The following is a 14,208-nucleotide window of genomic DNA, read 5'->3' on the forward strand; positions in this document are numbered from 1 at the left end:
CATGTGTTTTTTTTCTGCCAGGGAGATGCAGAAAGGCTATGTGCCCACGATGCAGAAATGAAGCAGAAAATTTCTGCAGCATTTCTGCATCTCCCTGGCAGAAAAAACGCATGCGGATTGACAAGCGCTTTCCAGGCGATCGCATCACTTGGAAAGTGCTTGACAACTAGGTCACACTGTATAAATCCATGCAACCGGCATGAATTTATACAGTGTGAACCGTAAAAATAAAATAAAGCTATACTCACCCCCGATGTGTGCTGCAGCGCTGCTTCCTGGCTGCCGGCATATCGCGAGACAGAGCGGTGAAAGGCCTGCGGTCACATGACTGTGACGTCACCGAAGGTCCTTCAGCGATGCCGGCATGCAGAGAAGCCTTCGGAAAGGTGAGTATAATCTTTATTTATTATTTTATTCTTTTTTTACAGGTACAATGGTACCCGGGTCTGGATGAGAGTCTTCTCTCCTCCAGACTTGGGTACCATCCGCACATTGAAACGCATATAGAATCCGCTTGTCAAATGTACAGACGCGCATTCTATGCGTCTCAATGCAAGTCAATGGCGGGAGTTCCGCTGCGCTTCCGCAAAATTAAATGACATGCTGCGGATTTTTGTACGCAGCATAAACGCTGCGGAGAAATCCGCAGCATGTGCATAGAACATGCGGAATCCCCTTGGGGACCATGGGGTGCGGATTACCTAGCGTTTAACAAGCGTTTCCGCTGCGGAAATTCCGCAGCATAAACGCTTGAAAAACGCTACGTGGGCACACAGCAAAACGCTCAGGAAAAAATCCTGAGCATTTCTGCATCGTGGGCACATAGCCTAACAGCCGCTGGTGGAATCGCGATCCACCCGCGGCTGTTAACATGTTAAATGCCACTGTCAATCTCCGATCATGGCATCTAACAAGGCTGCGCCAGAAGCTAACTAATCCTGCCCATCGGCGCCCGTGTCACATGAATGCAGGTTGCCGATGGGTTGGCATGACACCCTGAGGTCTGCAGGAGACTCCTGCAGTTGTCATTGCCAGGATGCTATGAGTGCCGCCCAGCGGTCTGTGCTCATCGCAAGTAAGCCCTGCTGTGCATAGTACAGGCGATCGGATGATCGAGGCTTCTAGTCTCCCATGGAGACTATTGAAGCATGTGAAAAGTAAAAAACAAAAAAGTGTTTTTAAAAATATATCTAAAAAAAAAAAGTCTAAAAAGTTCAAATCACCCCACTTTCGCCCCATTCAAAACTATAAAAAAAAAGAAAAAATTAAAATATACACGTTTGTTATCCGAGTTCAGAATCGCCCGATCAATATATAAAAAGAATTAATCCGATCGGTAAACAGCGTAATGAGAAAAAAAAATCAAAATGCTAGAATAAATTTTTTTTGGGGTCGTCACAAAATGCAATAATAGGCGATCAAAATATCGTATCTACCCCAAAAAGGTATTAACCCCTTAATAGCCCAGGGCGTATTAGTACGCCCCAGGCCATCACCCCCGGTTCAGCGGGGGCTCCGGCACTGAGCCCACACTGAACCGGGCACGTCAGCTGATAATTACAGCTGACATGTGCCCGCAACAGCCGCGGGTGGAATCGCGATCCACCCGCGGCTGTTAACATGTTAAATGCCGCCATCAATCTCTGACAGCGGCATTTAACATCGCCGCGCCGGAAGTGCGACATTAGCCCCGCCCATCGATGACCCCGTCACGTGATCGCGGGTCACCGATGGGTGGTCATGACAACCATGGGTCTGCAGCAGACTCCAGCGGTTGTCATGTATAGATTACTATGAGCGCCACCTAGTGGTCGGCGCTCATAGTACGGGAGCATTTCTGCTACATAGAGGTGATCTGCTCATCACCTCTATGTAGCAGAGGCGATCAGACAGTTGCGGCTTCTAGTCTCCTATGGAGACTATTGAAGCATGCAAAAAGTAAAAAAAAAAATGTTTTTAAAATATTAAAAGAATTAAAAAAAATATAAAAGTTTAAATCACCCCCCTTTTGCCCCATTCAAAATAAAATAAAAATAAACCCCACATACACATTTGGTACCACCGCGTTCAGAATCGCCCGATCAATATAAAAAAATAATCCGATTGGTAAACGGTGTAACGAGAAAAAGAATTCCAAACGCCAGAATTACGTTTTTTTTTTGGTCACTGCAACATTGCAATAAAATGCAATAACGGGCGATGAAAACATCGGATCTACCCCAAAATGGTATCAATAAAAACGCCAGCCCAGCGCGCAAAAAATAAGCCCTCACCCGGCCCCAGAAAAATGGAGATGCTACAGGTCTCGGAAAATGGCGCCATTTTTTTATTTTTTAGCAAACTTTGGATTTTTTTTCACCACTTAAATAAAAAAGAACCTATACATGTTAGGTGTCTACGAACTCGTAATGACCTGGAGAATAATAATGGCAGGTCAGTTTTAGCATCCAGTGAACGTGGAAAGAAAAAAACAAAAACAACTGTGGAATTGCATTTTTTTGCAATTTCACCACACTTTGAATTTGTTTCCCGTTTTCCAGTATACGATATGGTAAAACTCATAATGGCGCTTAAAAAGTACAACTTGTCCAGCAAAAAATAAGCCCTCACCCGGCCATATTGACCAAAAAATAAAACGCTATGGCTCTGGGAACAAGGGGAGCAAAAAAGGAAAATGCAAAAACGGAAAATCCCAAGGTCGCGAAGGGGTTAATAAAATGTCAGCTTGGCGCACAAAAAATAAGTCCTCACCCAGCCCCAGATCCAGAAAAATGGAGGCGCTGTGGGTCTCAGAAAATGGCAATTTTTTTTAAACAAACGATTTTTTATCACCACTTAAATAAAAAAAGAAGCTATACATGTTTGGTATCTAGGAACTCGTACTGACCTGGAGTAAATTCCAAGTGGAGCATTTTCACTGCACTTGGAATTTTTTTTCCTGTTTTTCAGTACACGATATGGTAAAATCCAAGAACAACTTGTCCCGCAAAAAAGCCCTTACACGGCCATACTGACAGAAAAATAAAAGTTATGGCACTGGAAGAGGAGGAGCAAAAAAAAAAAAGCACAAACATGGAAAAGGGCTGCGGTGTGAAGGGGTTAAACTGGTCTCTCATTAATTAACTATAAAGTTTCCGCAGAATCTGCCCCACACTCTTCATACATTTAATAGCACTTTGTAGCTGTTCTTCTACAGAAACTGGCTGATGACTGGTTCATGCAGCTTTATTTGAATATTTTTTTTAAGTTTTGATTGGCACTCCTCATAATAGTTGAATAATGTATTACTCATGTCTTATATTGTTTGTACATATCCCCTTTGCATTGTAAAGTGCAGTGAAATATGTTGGTGCTATAGAAATACAATTATTTATTAACTGGATAATAAGGACACCTCCATGATGGCAGTCTCACACCAGCCTAAGATGGAATACATCAAGCCAATTTTTGCCTCGGTGTTACAAACACCACTTTGTCATCAGCTGAAAAAAACAAAAAAAAGTAGCAAATAAATCTGTAAAACAAAAGGAAGGAGGATCCGAGTGGTTAAAATATTGTGCTGTTTTATTGGTGTAAAAATCACACTTTTGCTAGTTCTGATTCTGCCGAGATACATCCATGCACTTTAACATCTAGGATCCCACAGCCAGAATAAGCTATTAAATACAATAGTTGCTGTTAGTCAGCTTACAATTCAAATTTACATATGAGATCAAAAGGTGTTTATCATACAATATAGAACAAAACCCTATTACAGTACATCCACCTGAAGAGCAGGAAACACTCAGGGAGATGGCTGCGATTAGTAAAGCCTGTCTATAGCTCAAAGTAGTAAGGCCTTTAGGAGAGATGGAAGAGAACCCAGAAATATACTGCTCTGGAGAGAACTGAATTGTCAGGATCAGCAAGGGCAGTGTAGGATACAGAGAAAACGGGTCCTATCCAACGGACAAGGATTTTGTGAAGCCGACAATTAAGACGTGCAAATCCAGAAAGGGAGTGAATAGACAAATGCCATTTAATGCATGTGATCTGCTGTGCATGAGGAATCACCTTTGGATTAGGTTTAGTAGGTTAGACTGCGATTGAATAATGAGTTAGTAAACTTTCATATACTACTGAATCAATCCCTCCCGTACACTGTATTATACAAAGTGACGGTCATCAGTGTATGGCGCCAACACATCGGCTGTAACAGTCTCACTCACAGGATTACAATTCATAGTGCTAAAGAAAAAAAACTGAATACATTGCTAGGTAGATTTGACAAGATGGCACAATCATCATAAATACTTTGTAAAGTATAGCAACCAGGAATCTCCTTGGCATTTGCCTGACTGCTATGTATTACAGACCATGCTGCTTCTCCACCATATGTAAACTACTTGGACAGTTAGATAGGCCGTGACGTGCATGCGGAAAAAGGGAAAACAAGGGTGGTTGGGTGATGTGATTCAGTTAATTCACTTCTTTGAACTAGTGCAAGGACATATAGCTATGGCAGAGGAATGGAGTCGCATCATTGCAATGAGCTGGGAGTCTGGGCTGATTACAGAGAAGGCCTGTTTTCATAGATACTGAAAAGTTTATTTAGAGGTGAGAAAATGGCCGCAGTTGTTCCAGTTGAACTTCCAAAGATATCCTTTCTTCAAGAACGTCCTGAAATGAGGTAAGACAGAAATGATAGTAGTAGTTAGGCTTGCTGCTTTGTACACTTGATTTCTCAGATCAGGACACTCACAATTAATTGTTGTAAAACATTGCCACTGCTACAGAATACAAGTATAGTCAGGTGCAAGTGTGCACGTCAAGGCCATGACATTCCTGGGACTATCGATGCCTAAAGCTGCATTTACAGAATATCATGAGACAAGCCTTCTTAAAGAGGTTGACCACTACTTTATCATTGATGACCTATCCTTGGGATAGGTCATCAATGTCTGATCAGCCAGGGTACGAGACTCAGCACCCCCACCGATCAGCTGTTCTTTGTGTCGATAGCCACCGGAACCGCTCCGTCTTCTGATAGTGGCCGCAGCAGGGTACTGCACATCGGCCTACTATTCAAATCAATAGAGGATGGATTTGCAGTACCCTGCGCGGCCACTATCAGAAGACTGTGAGGCTCTACAATTGAGCAATTCTGTCAGTTGCCGCCATCGAGCTGATCGGCAGGGGAGCCCAGTGTCAGACCCCGACCGATCAGACATTAATGACCTATCGTAAGGATAGGTCATCAATGATAAAGTAGTGGACAACCTCTTCAAGAACGCTCGTTTTACAATATTCTATCAGTGTAAACAGGCTGCTGATCACCTGATGGAGCAAAATGCTCGTTTGTGGGGTGAAATGATCTTTTGTGGAGTGCAAAGGATCATCGTTCTAAAATGGTATATCGTGTATAAAGACTTGCTTACTGTGCATAGACTACCATTCTAAAAAAATGCAAGTGCATAATTCAATCATTAATGTTACAAATCGCTCCGTGCTCTTGTGCATAGTTTTCATCAATCTGCCAGAGTATGCAGGCTATTAAATGACAGTCGATCGGCAAATATTTACCGATCAGCATTCTAGAAGAGCTGCTGGTCGGTCCATTAGCCCCTTCATGACACAGCGATTTTCAGTTTTCCTGTCAATATAGCCATATGAGGGATTGCTTTTTGCAGGAAGGACTAGTTGTACTTTTGAATGACACCATTCATTCTACCACAGTGTAATGGAAAAAAATTACAAGTGTGAAAATTGCAAAAAAAAAGTGCAATTCCACAATTGGTAGATTTACCAGATCGTGAACACGGTAAATAAAAAAAACAACATGGCAATATGATACTTCAGTTCATTCCAAGTGCACAGATACCAAACATAAATAAAAAAAAATGATGTAAGTGGTGAAATGTTTTTGGGAAATTTATATATAAAAAAAGTTAGCTTGTGTCATTTTTCGAGACCCATAACTGTTCATTTTTTGGGATATGGGGCCATGTGGGTGCTTCTTTTTTGCGCTCTCAGCAGACATTTTTACTGATACCATTTTGGGATAGATACGATGTTCTGATTGCCTCTTATTGCAATTTTTTCTCGTTACGCAGTTTACCGATTTGATTCATTTATTTTATATTTTGAGAGATCAAACTTTTACGAATGCAAGGATATCAAATGCGTATTTTGTTTTATTTTTAATGCTGCAAAGGGGGGGGGGGTGATTTGAACTTGGTTTTTTTCATATTTTGTAAAACTTTGTTCCTCCACTTTTTACTGTATTTAATAGTCCCCCCTTAGGGGACTTGAAGCTGTAATCATCTGATCGCTTGTACCGTAGATACCAGTGCATCAACACTAGTATGTATAGCTAAAATTACGATCTCCTATGAATGGGAGCTGTCTAGCTGCATGGGGGTCACCCCCCTGCCAGCAGGATTTATCAGGTGAACAGCTGCAGGCACAGCTCCACTCCACCCACAGCTGTTAGAGACACATGATGGCTGGTTAAATCAGCCATCATGTGAGGGGAAAGATGCAGGCTTAGCGTATGAGCCCACATCAAAGGTAAGGACACGACAAACGATGTAGGTTTATGTCATACGTCGTGAAGGTTTTAAAGCTTGCCACAAACATGAAATATTGCCCAGTTTATAGGGAGTCATTCTGGCCTTTATTTTACTCCATCCATTTACACAAAAGACACCTATGGAAATAAAATATATTTTTCAATCTTATTAAAAACCATACACAAAAAAGAAAAAAAAAGTACTCGAAACACATAGCTACCATAACTGTCAACTACACCTTGCTGCCCGCCTCAACTAGGCATTTATGTTTGAAAACGATAAAAGAGTCACAACGTGCTCTGCTGTATATCTGCATCATTGTAGTCAATGGCACAGTCAGCTCATATGCTGGAATTCAGTTTTGCAGGGGATTGGATGCAAGCCCTGACGAAGCCACTGAACAGGCGAAGGTGGCGTGAACATAGCCATAAGCGTTTCAACTTGTCCACGATCATAGCAAGTATTCCTATAATTAACAACTGATGGGAGTTAAAAATGCATAAGGCTATATGTGTTTAGAGTTCTGTGTATGTATGGCTTTTATTGAAATGGAAATACAATATTTTTTATTTTTTTCAATTGGTGCCAGATTGCAACTTTTTGGTTTTATTCTTCTATTGTTCACTCGAGGAGATTGACCTGGGATTGTCTGAGCATCGTTGGATGGATTTCTAATTGCATTTCTCAGCTTTTTCTACGTTTACATCATTCAGGAGGAGGTTACCTTTAACTGTTGCTGTAATTCACTGTTCAGCCGTGCAAGAACTGTGTTTGTTTCTTTATTGCGTCGAATGGAGGCCTGGATTGCTTTTTTATCCTTTCCAGCTGATCTAAAAATCATAAAAGTATAGATTTCATATTCATTAGAGATTTATATACACTTGCGCTGTTCAGTTAAGATATTAATATAAGAATAATTCTGATAAAGGGATTAGAGCATTAACTTTAGTGTGACAAACAGGCTAAAGTTTAAAGGGGTGTTCTCATAGGATAGTGGATAACTTTCTAATCGCTGGGGATCCGGATGCAGTGGCCCTTCGCAATCCTGAGAATTAGGGCTCTGAAGAGCCTCGGCTGAACGGAGCAGAGGTCAACCATTCATACGGCTGATCCATTCATTCTAATGGGAGCTCAGAAGGTCACTAGAGAACAGTGCTCAGTGATTGGAACGCCCATAAAGAATGAATGCAGTGGTAGCGTGCATGGACAGCTCCATTCAGCTGAGGATCGGCAGCGCCATGGATTTTGGACTCCCAGCGATCAAAAAGTTATCCCCCATCTTGTGCATAGGAATTAACTTTCAAATTTAAGAACACCCTCTTAAAAGGGATTGTTCAGAGTCACATAAATATCAGGGTACTAACCAAACATTTGAGAAAAACAAAACAAAACAGGTGCATGTATTCAACAAGTGTTGACCGCCAGAGGCTGAAAGCTTTGTATAGAAACAATATTTCTCACTGCTGCAAGGTAGACGTAATTACACCCATTCTAAGCAATTATCTGACCTAAACCAAAAGTCACTCTTCTGCTCTGTAAGTTTAGTATGATGTGTCAGCATTGATCAGGTGCATCAGCCGGAGAAAATGCCATTCAGGTTACCTTGGGATAGATGGCTGGGGTGCAAGTACTGCGGGTACAGTACCCTGTTTCTGATTGGATTCTTCTACTTCTGGTCTGAGCTCATCTTCAGATTTTAACCGTCTACGGACAGGTTTAGGCGGTGGTGCAAGAGGTGTGCTGCCTTTTCCCTAGTAAATTTAAAAAGGGGAAAAAAAAACAGAAGACCTATTATCTAAATAAAAGCACTGCAACGTGTATATAGTAGGATGGAAGGGTTTCCAAGGTCCCACCAAAGATGGGAAAACAAGAGGCCAAACTGGAATGGTTTGTCCCTGGTGTACATGTATGGCTGACTGATAGAAAAGCACTCCCAGCTATTGTTTTACGCATGTACTGTACTGGAAGTGTATTCGAATTCTTAATCGCTGTCTTTTACAGTTTCCAGAATGTGAGCCGGCAAAACTGAAGTGGTCATGAGGCTTCAGAAGAGGCCTAGAGCCAGAGTTTACTGGGTGGGACGCTGCGGCTTTCCAACTGTAAATCAGAGACTAAACCCATCCCGAAGTGGGAAAGTCTGATTTAATATCACGTGGTCCAGGGATCAGTAAGGTTTTTAACACACTCGCACTATGTACATATTTAGAAAGCATTAGGATGAACAAATATGCTGGGAGAGCTTCTTTAAAGGCAAGCGGTCAGCTGTTTTTTGCTATGTAATCTGAAGACAGCATGAGGTAAGGGTTAAAACACAGATTTCAATGATGTGTCACTTAGCTTGTGTGTGCTACTGTTTACTTACAATAAAGGTTTTATCACCTGGTGATTATCATTGCCAGACTACATGGCACGTGATTCATAGACCAACCACACCCCCTCCTGATATGCAGCTTACTGCCAATAGACTATGTACATCGAGAGCCTGGTGGGGGCGGGGTTAAAGTATTATGAAGCAGAGCTGAGAAAGCAAAGAAATGTGTCAGAACGGCTGCACCCAGTAAACTATGTGATACAGATGCATCTCACTAAATTAGAATATCAAAAAGTTAATTTCAGTTCTTCAATACAAAAAGTGAAATCTGTCAAGTCAGCAGTCTTCCCCATGATTGTGGAGCCTACTGAAACAGACTAAGGGACCTTTTTAAATGCGTAGGAAGCCTTTGCAGGTGTTTTTTGTTAATCAGGCTAAGTGCCCACGATGCAGAAATGCTGCAGATTTTACATGCGTTTTTCCTGCCAGGTAGAAGCATTTGTTAAGCGTTTTTGCATGCATTTCTGCATGTGGGTTATCAAGCGCTTTTCCAAATGATTTTAGCATCACTTGGAAAGTTCTTGACAACTTGGTCACACTATATAAATCCATGAAACCGGCATGGATTTACAGTACAGACCAAAAGTTTGGACACACCTTCTCATTTAAAGATTTTTCTGTATTTTTATGACTATGAAAATTGTACATTCACACTGAAGGCATCAAAACTATGAATTAACACATGTGGAATTATATACTTAACAAAAAAGTGTGAAACAACTGAAAATATGTCTTATATTCTAGGTTCTTCAAAGTAGCCACCTTTTGCTTTGATGACTGCTTTGCACACTCTTCGCATTCTCTTGATGAGCTTCAAGAGGTAGTCACCGGAAATGGTTTTCACTTCACAGGTGTGCCCTGTCAGGTTTAATAAGTGGGATTTCTTGCCTTATAAATGGGGTTGGGACCATCAGTTGTGGTCTGCAGAAGTCTGGTGGATACACAGCTGATAGTCCTACTGAATAGACTGTTAGAATTTGTATTATGGCAAGAAAAAAGCAGCTAAGTAAAGAAAAACAAGTGGCCATCATTACTTTAAGAAATGAAGGTCAGTCAGTCCGAAAAATTGGGAAAACTTTGAAAGTGTCCCCAAGTGCAGCTGCAAAAACTATCAAGCGCTACAAAGAAACTGGCTCACATGAGGACCGCCCCAGGAAAGGAAGACCAAGAGTCACCTCTGCTTCTGAGGATAAGTTTATCTGAGTCACCAGCCTCAGAAATCACAGGTTAACAGCAGCTCAGATTAGAGACCAGGTCAATGCCACACAGAGTTCTAGCAGCAGACACATCTCTACAACAACTGTTAAGAGGAGACTTTGTGCAGCAGGCCTTCATGGTAAAATAGCTGCTAGGAAACCACTGCTAAGGACAGGCAACAAGCAGAAGAGACTTGTTTGGGCTAAAGAACACAAGGGATGGACATTAGACCAGTGGAAATCTGTGCTTTGGTCTGATGAGTCCAAATTTGAGATCTTTGGTTCCAACCACCGTGTCTTTGTGCGACGCAGAAAAGGTGAACGGATGGACTCTACATGCCTGGTTCCCACCGTGAAGCATGGAGGAGGAGGTATGATGGTGTGGGGGTGCTTTGCTGGTGACACTGTTGGGGATTTATTCAAAATTGAAGGCATACTGAACCAGCATGGCTACCACAGCATCTTGCAGCGGCATGCTATTCCATCCGGTTTGCGTTTAGTTGGACCATCATTTATTTTTCAACAGGACAATGACCCCAAACACACCTCCTGACTGTGTAAGGGTTATTTGACCAAGGAGAGTGATGGGGTGCTACGCCAGATGATCTGGCCTCCACAGTCACCAGACCTGAACCCAATCGAGATGGTTTGGGGTGAGCTGGACCACAGAGTGAAGGCAAAAGGGCCAACAAGTGCTAAGCATCTCTGGGAACTCCTTCAAGATTGTTGGAAGACCATTTCCGGTGACTACCTCTTGAAACTCATGAAGAGTGTGCAAAGCAGTCTTCAAAGCAGTCATCAAAGCAAAAGGTGGCTACTTTGAAGAACCTAGAATATAAGACATATTTTCAGTTGTTTCACACTTTTTTGTTAAGTATATAATTCCACATGTGTTAATTCATAGTTTTGATGCCTTCAGTGTGAATGTACAATTTTCATAGTCATGAAAATACAGAAAAATCTTTAAATGAAAAGGTGTGTCCAAACTTTTGGTCTGTACTGTATATAGTGTGACCAAATTAATAGTTAAAAAAAAAAAATAATAATGGTAAAAAATAAAACATTATACTCACCTTGCGATGGCCCCCGGTCTTCTCTCCGGTGCGTCTCGTCTCTAGTACTGCTCGCAGTGGTGTAAAAGGACCTTCCATGACGTCATTTAGTCATGCGACAGGTCACGTGACCGCTGACGTCGGCGGTCGCGTGACCTGTCACATGACTAAAGGACGACATGGAAGGTCCTTTTACGCCATCGCGAGCCGCCGGGGAGCCAGGATGCATCGGGGGACATCTGAAGGTGAGTATAATGTATATTTTTTATTTTTTTTTATTTTTTTACAGGTACTATGGTACCCGGGTCTGGATGAGAGTCCGGGTACCATAAGCACATTGAATCGCTTATTATCCGCATGTGCACATGTAGTCATGCGGATATTAAGCGATTCAATGCAAGTCAATGGTGGCAATTACGCTGCGTGTCCGCAAAATTAATGGACATGCTGTGCATTTTTCCGCAATGATAATCCGCAGTGGAAATTTCCGCAGCATGTGCACAGCACATGCGGATTATCATTGGGGACCATGGGGCACGTATTACCAAGCGGAAATTCCGTGGCAAAAACACTTGAAAAACGCATAGTGGGCATGCAGCCTTATTCTAATTTACTGAGATAATGACTTTTGTGTTTTCATTGGCTGTAAGCCATAATGATCAACATTAACAGAAATAAACACTTGAAATAGATCACTGTTTGTAATGACTCTATATAATATATGCGTTTCACTTTTTGTATTGAAGAACTAAAATAAATTATCTCTTTGATGATATTCTAATTTAGTGAGATGCACCTGTACATCGTTGGAATCACGGTCTCTTTTCCTACATCATGCTGCTCTCAGACGAGGTAGCAAAAACCTGGTGGCAGATTCTCTTTAAGCCATTTCATCATATTTCACGAATCACCAATTTTTTATTTTTTATTGCACATTACAACCTATACTTTTCCAAAAGGACATTACCTCATTCAATCAGAATTCATAATCAAAAATAAGGCTTGGAACAAACTGGGTTGGCTCACATTGGTCAGTATTCAACACCAAAATTCTAGCCCAAAGCCAGACAACTAATGAATGATATAAATTTCGACTAAGTCAGCTATAAATAAGCCAGATTTATCAAACAGCAAGTACCACCATTACAAATTTGGCACACTAAGACTATTGATAAATCTGCCACATTGTGTTTGGGCTTCATGTGGAAAAGTTACAATATGTCCAATGCATCCCATGCAGTGACATAACCTTGTACATATGGTCGCACGTAAAAGAAACCTTTAGGCTGTGTGCCCACTATGCGTTTTTTAAGCGTTTCTGCAGTGGCAATTCCACCACAGAAACGCTTAAAAAACGCTTGGTAGAAGGTCTGCCATGTTCCCCAATGATAATCCGCATGTGCTGTGCACATGCTGCGGAAATTTCCGCTGCGGTTTATCATTGCGGAAAAATCCGCAGCACGTCCATTAACCACTTTACAGCCTGTGCCGTATTTCTACGCAACAGGCTGTAACACCCGGTTCAGTGAGGGCTCCGGCGCTGAGTCCGCACTGAACCGGGCACATGTCCACTGATTCTTACAGCTGACATGTGCCCGCAACAGCCGCGGGTGGAATCGCGATCCACCCGCAGCTGTTAACATGTTAAATGCCGCTGTCAATCTCTGATAGCGGCATTTAACATCGCCGCGCCGGAAGCACGTCACTTACCCCGTCACGTGATCGTCGGTCACCGATGCATGGGCATGACAACCCTGGGTCTGCAGCAGACTCCTGTGGTTGTCATGAGCTGATCGCTATGAGCGCCACCTAATGGTCGGTACCCATAGCACAGGACCATTTCTGCTACATGGAGGTGATCTGCATACCTCCATGTAGCAGAGGTGATCAGACAAGTGCGGCTTCTAGTCTCCTATGGAGACTATAGAAGCAAGCATAAAGTGAAAAAAAAAATGTTTTTAAAAATATTTAAAAAAAATATAAAAGTTTAAATCACCCCCCTTTCTTCCCATTCAAAATAAAAAAATACCACATACACATATTTGGTATAGCCGTGTTCAGAATCGCCCGATCTATCAATATAAAACATGAATTAGTCCGATCAGTAAACGGCGTAACGAGAAAAAAATTCTAAACGCCAGAATTACGTTTTTTGGTCGCCTCAACATTGCAATAAAATGCAATAACGGGCGATCAAAACATCGGATCTACCCCAAAATGGTATCAATAAAAATGTCAGCTCGGCGCGCAAAAAAATAGAATTAGACTTACCGGTAATTCGGTTTCTAATAACCCACCACGACAGCACACAGGAGGATGTAACCCCACCCTAATAGGGACTGGAAATACTAAGAGGTTTAAATAGCTCTTCCCACATCCTCCCTCCAGTGTTATTACAAAGGACCACAAGAGTATAGATGCTTCAAATTAATTTTTATTTCTACTGATCAAACTGACGTAGAAACAATAAGCGAGGGGGAGGGAATTACCCGTGCTGTCGTGGTGGGTTATTAGAAACAGAATTACCGGTAAGTCTAATTCTATTTTCTCTAATAACCCCCCACGACAGCACACAGGAGGTATACCTAAGATATACTAGGGAGGGACAATAGCCTGAAGGACCTTCCTTCCGAAGACTAAATCTCCAACAGACATTAGGTCTAGTCTGTAGTGTTTGGAGAAAGTATGAATTGAGGACCATGTGGCAGCTCTGCAAATCTGTTCGATGGATGCGCTGGCTTTTTCAGCCCAGGAGACAGATATCGCCCTTGTAAAATGGGCCTTGAGCTTTGCTGGAGGAGGCAGATCCTGGATCTGGTAGGCCTCCATAATCGCCCTCTTAATCCAGTTGGCTATTGTGGATTTTGCGGCTTTCTTTCCTTGGACCTTGTGTATGGACAAATAGGTTCTTGTCTTTCCTTCCTTCTTCTGTTTCCTGAAGATAGTGCAGTACTATTCTCCGAACGTCCAGAGTGTGGAATTCCATCTCTTTTTTGTCTTTTGGGTTGTCACAAGAAGATGGAAGGATTATCTCCTGA

The 14,208-nt window shown here is 42.0% G+C and overlaps 1 protein-coding gene across 4 annotated transcripts in view; it reads right to left on the reverse strand.

Annotated features, from left to right (window-relative positions):
• Positions 1–3,546: 3,546 nt before the first annotated feature.
• REPS1 (RALBP1 associated Eps domain containing 1) overlaps positions 3,547–14,208 on the reverse strand; it is a 115,417-nt gene continuing 104,755 nt past the window's right edge. For all 4 annotated transcript variants that reach the window (XM_073671340.1, XM_073671341.1, XM_073671339.1 and 1 more), the window contains 3 exons: positions 8,154–8,302; positions 7,276–7,381; positions 3,547–4,659 (listed from right to left, as the gene is read on the reverse strand). In XM_073671340.1, the coding sequence (XP_073527441.1) occupies positions 4,591–4,659; positions 7,276–7,381; positions 8,154–8,302 (324 nt within the window). In that variant the 3' untranslated portion in view covers positions 3,547–4,590. The remainder of the gene's footprint in view (positions 4,660–7,275; positions 7,382–8,153; positions 8,303–14,208) is intronic.

This window comes from Phyllobates terribilis, unplaced genomic scaffold (genome assembly GCF_046119375.1).
Source record: "Phyllobates terribilis strain yellow unplaced genomic scaffold, ASM4611937v1 Scaffold_3__8_contigs__length_932513732, whole genome shotgun sequence".
Classification (NCBI taxonomy): domain Eukaryota; kingdom Metazoa; phylum Chordata; class Amphibia; order Anura; family Dendrobatidae; genus Phyllobates; species Phyllobates terribilis.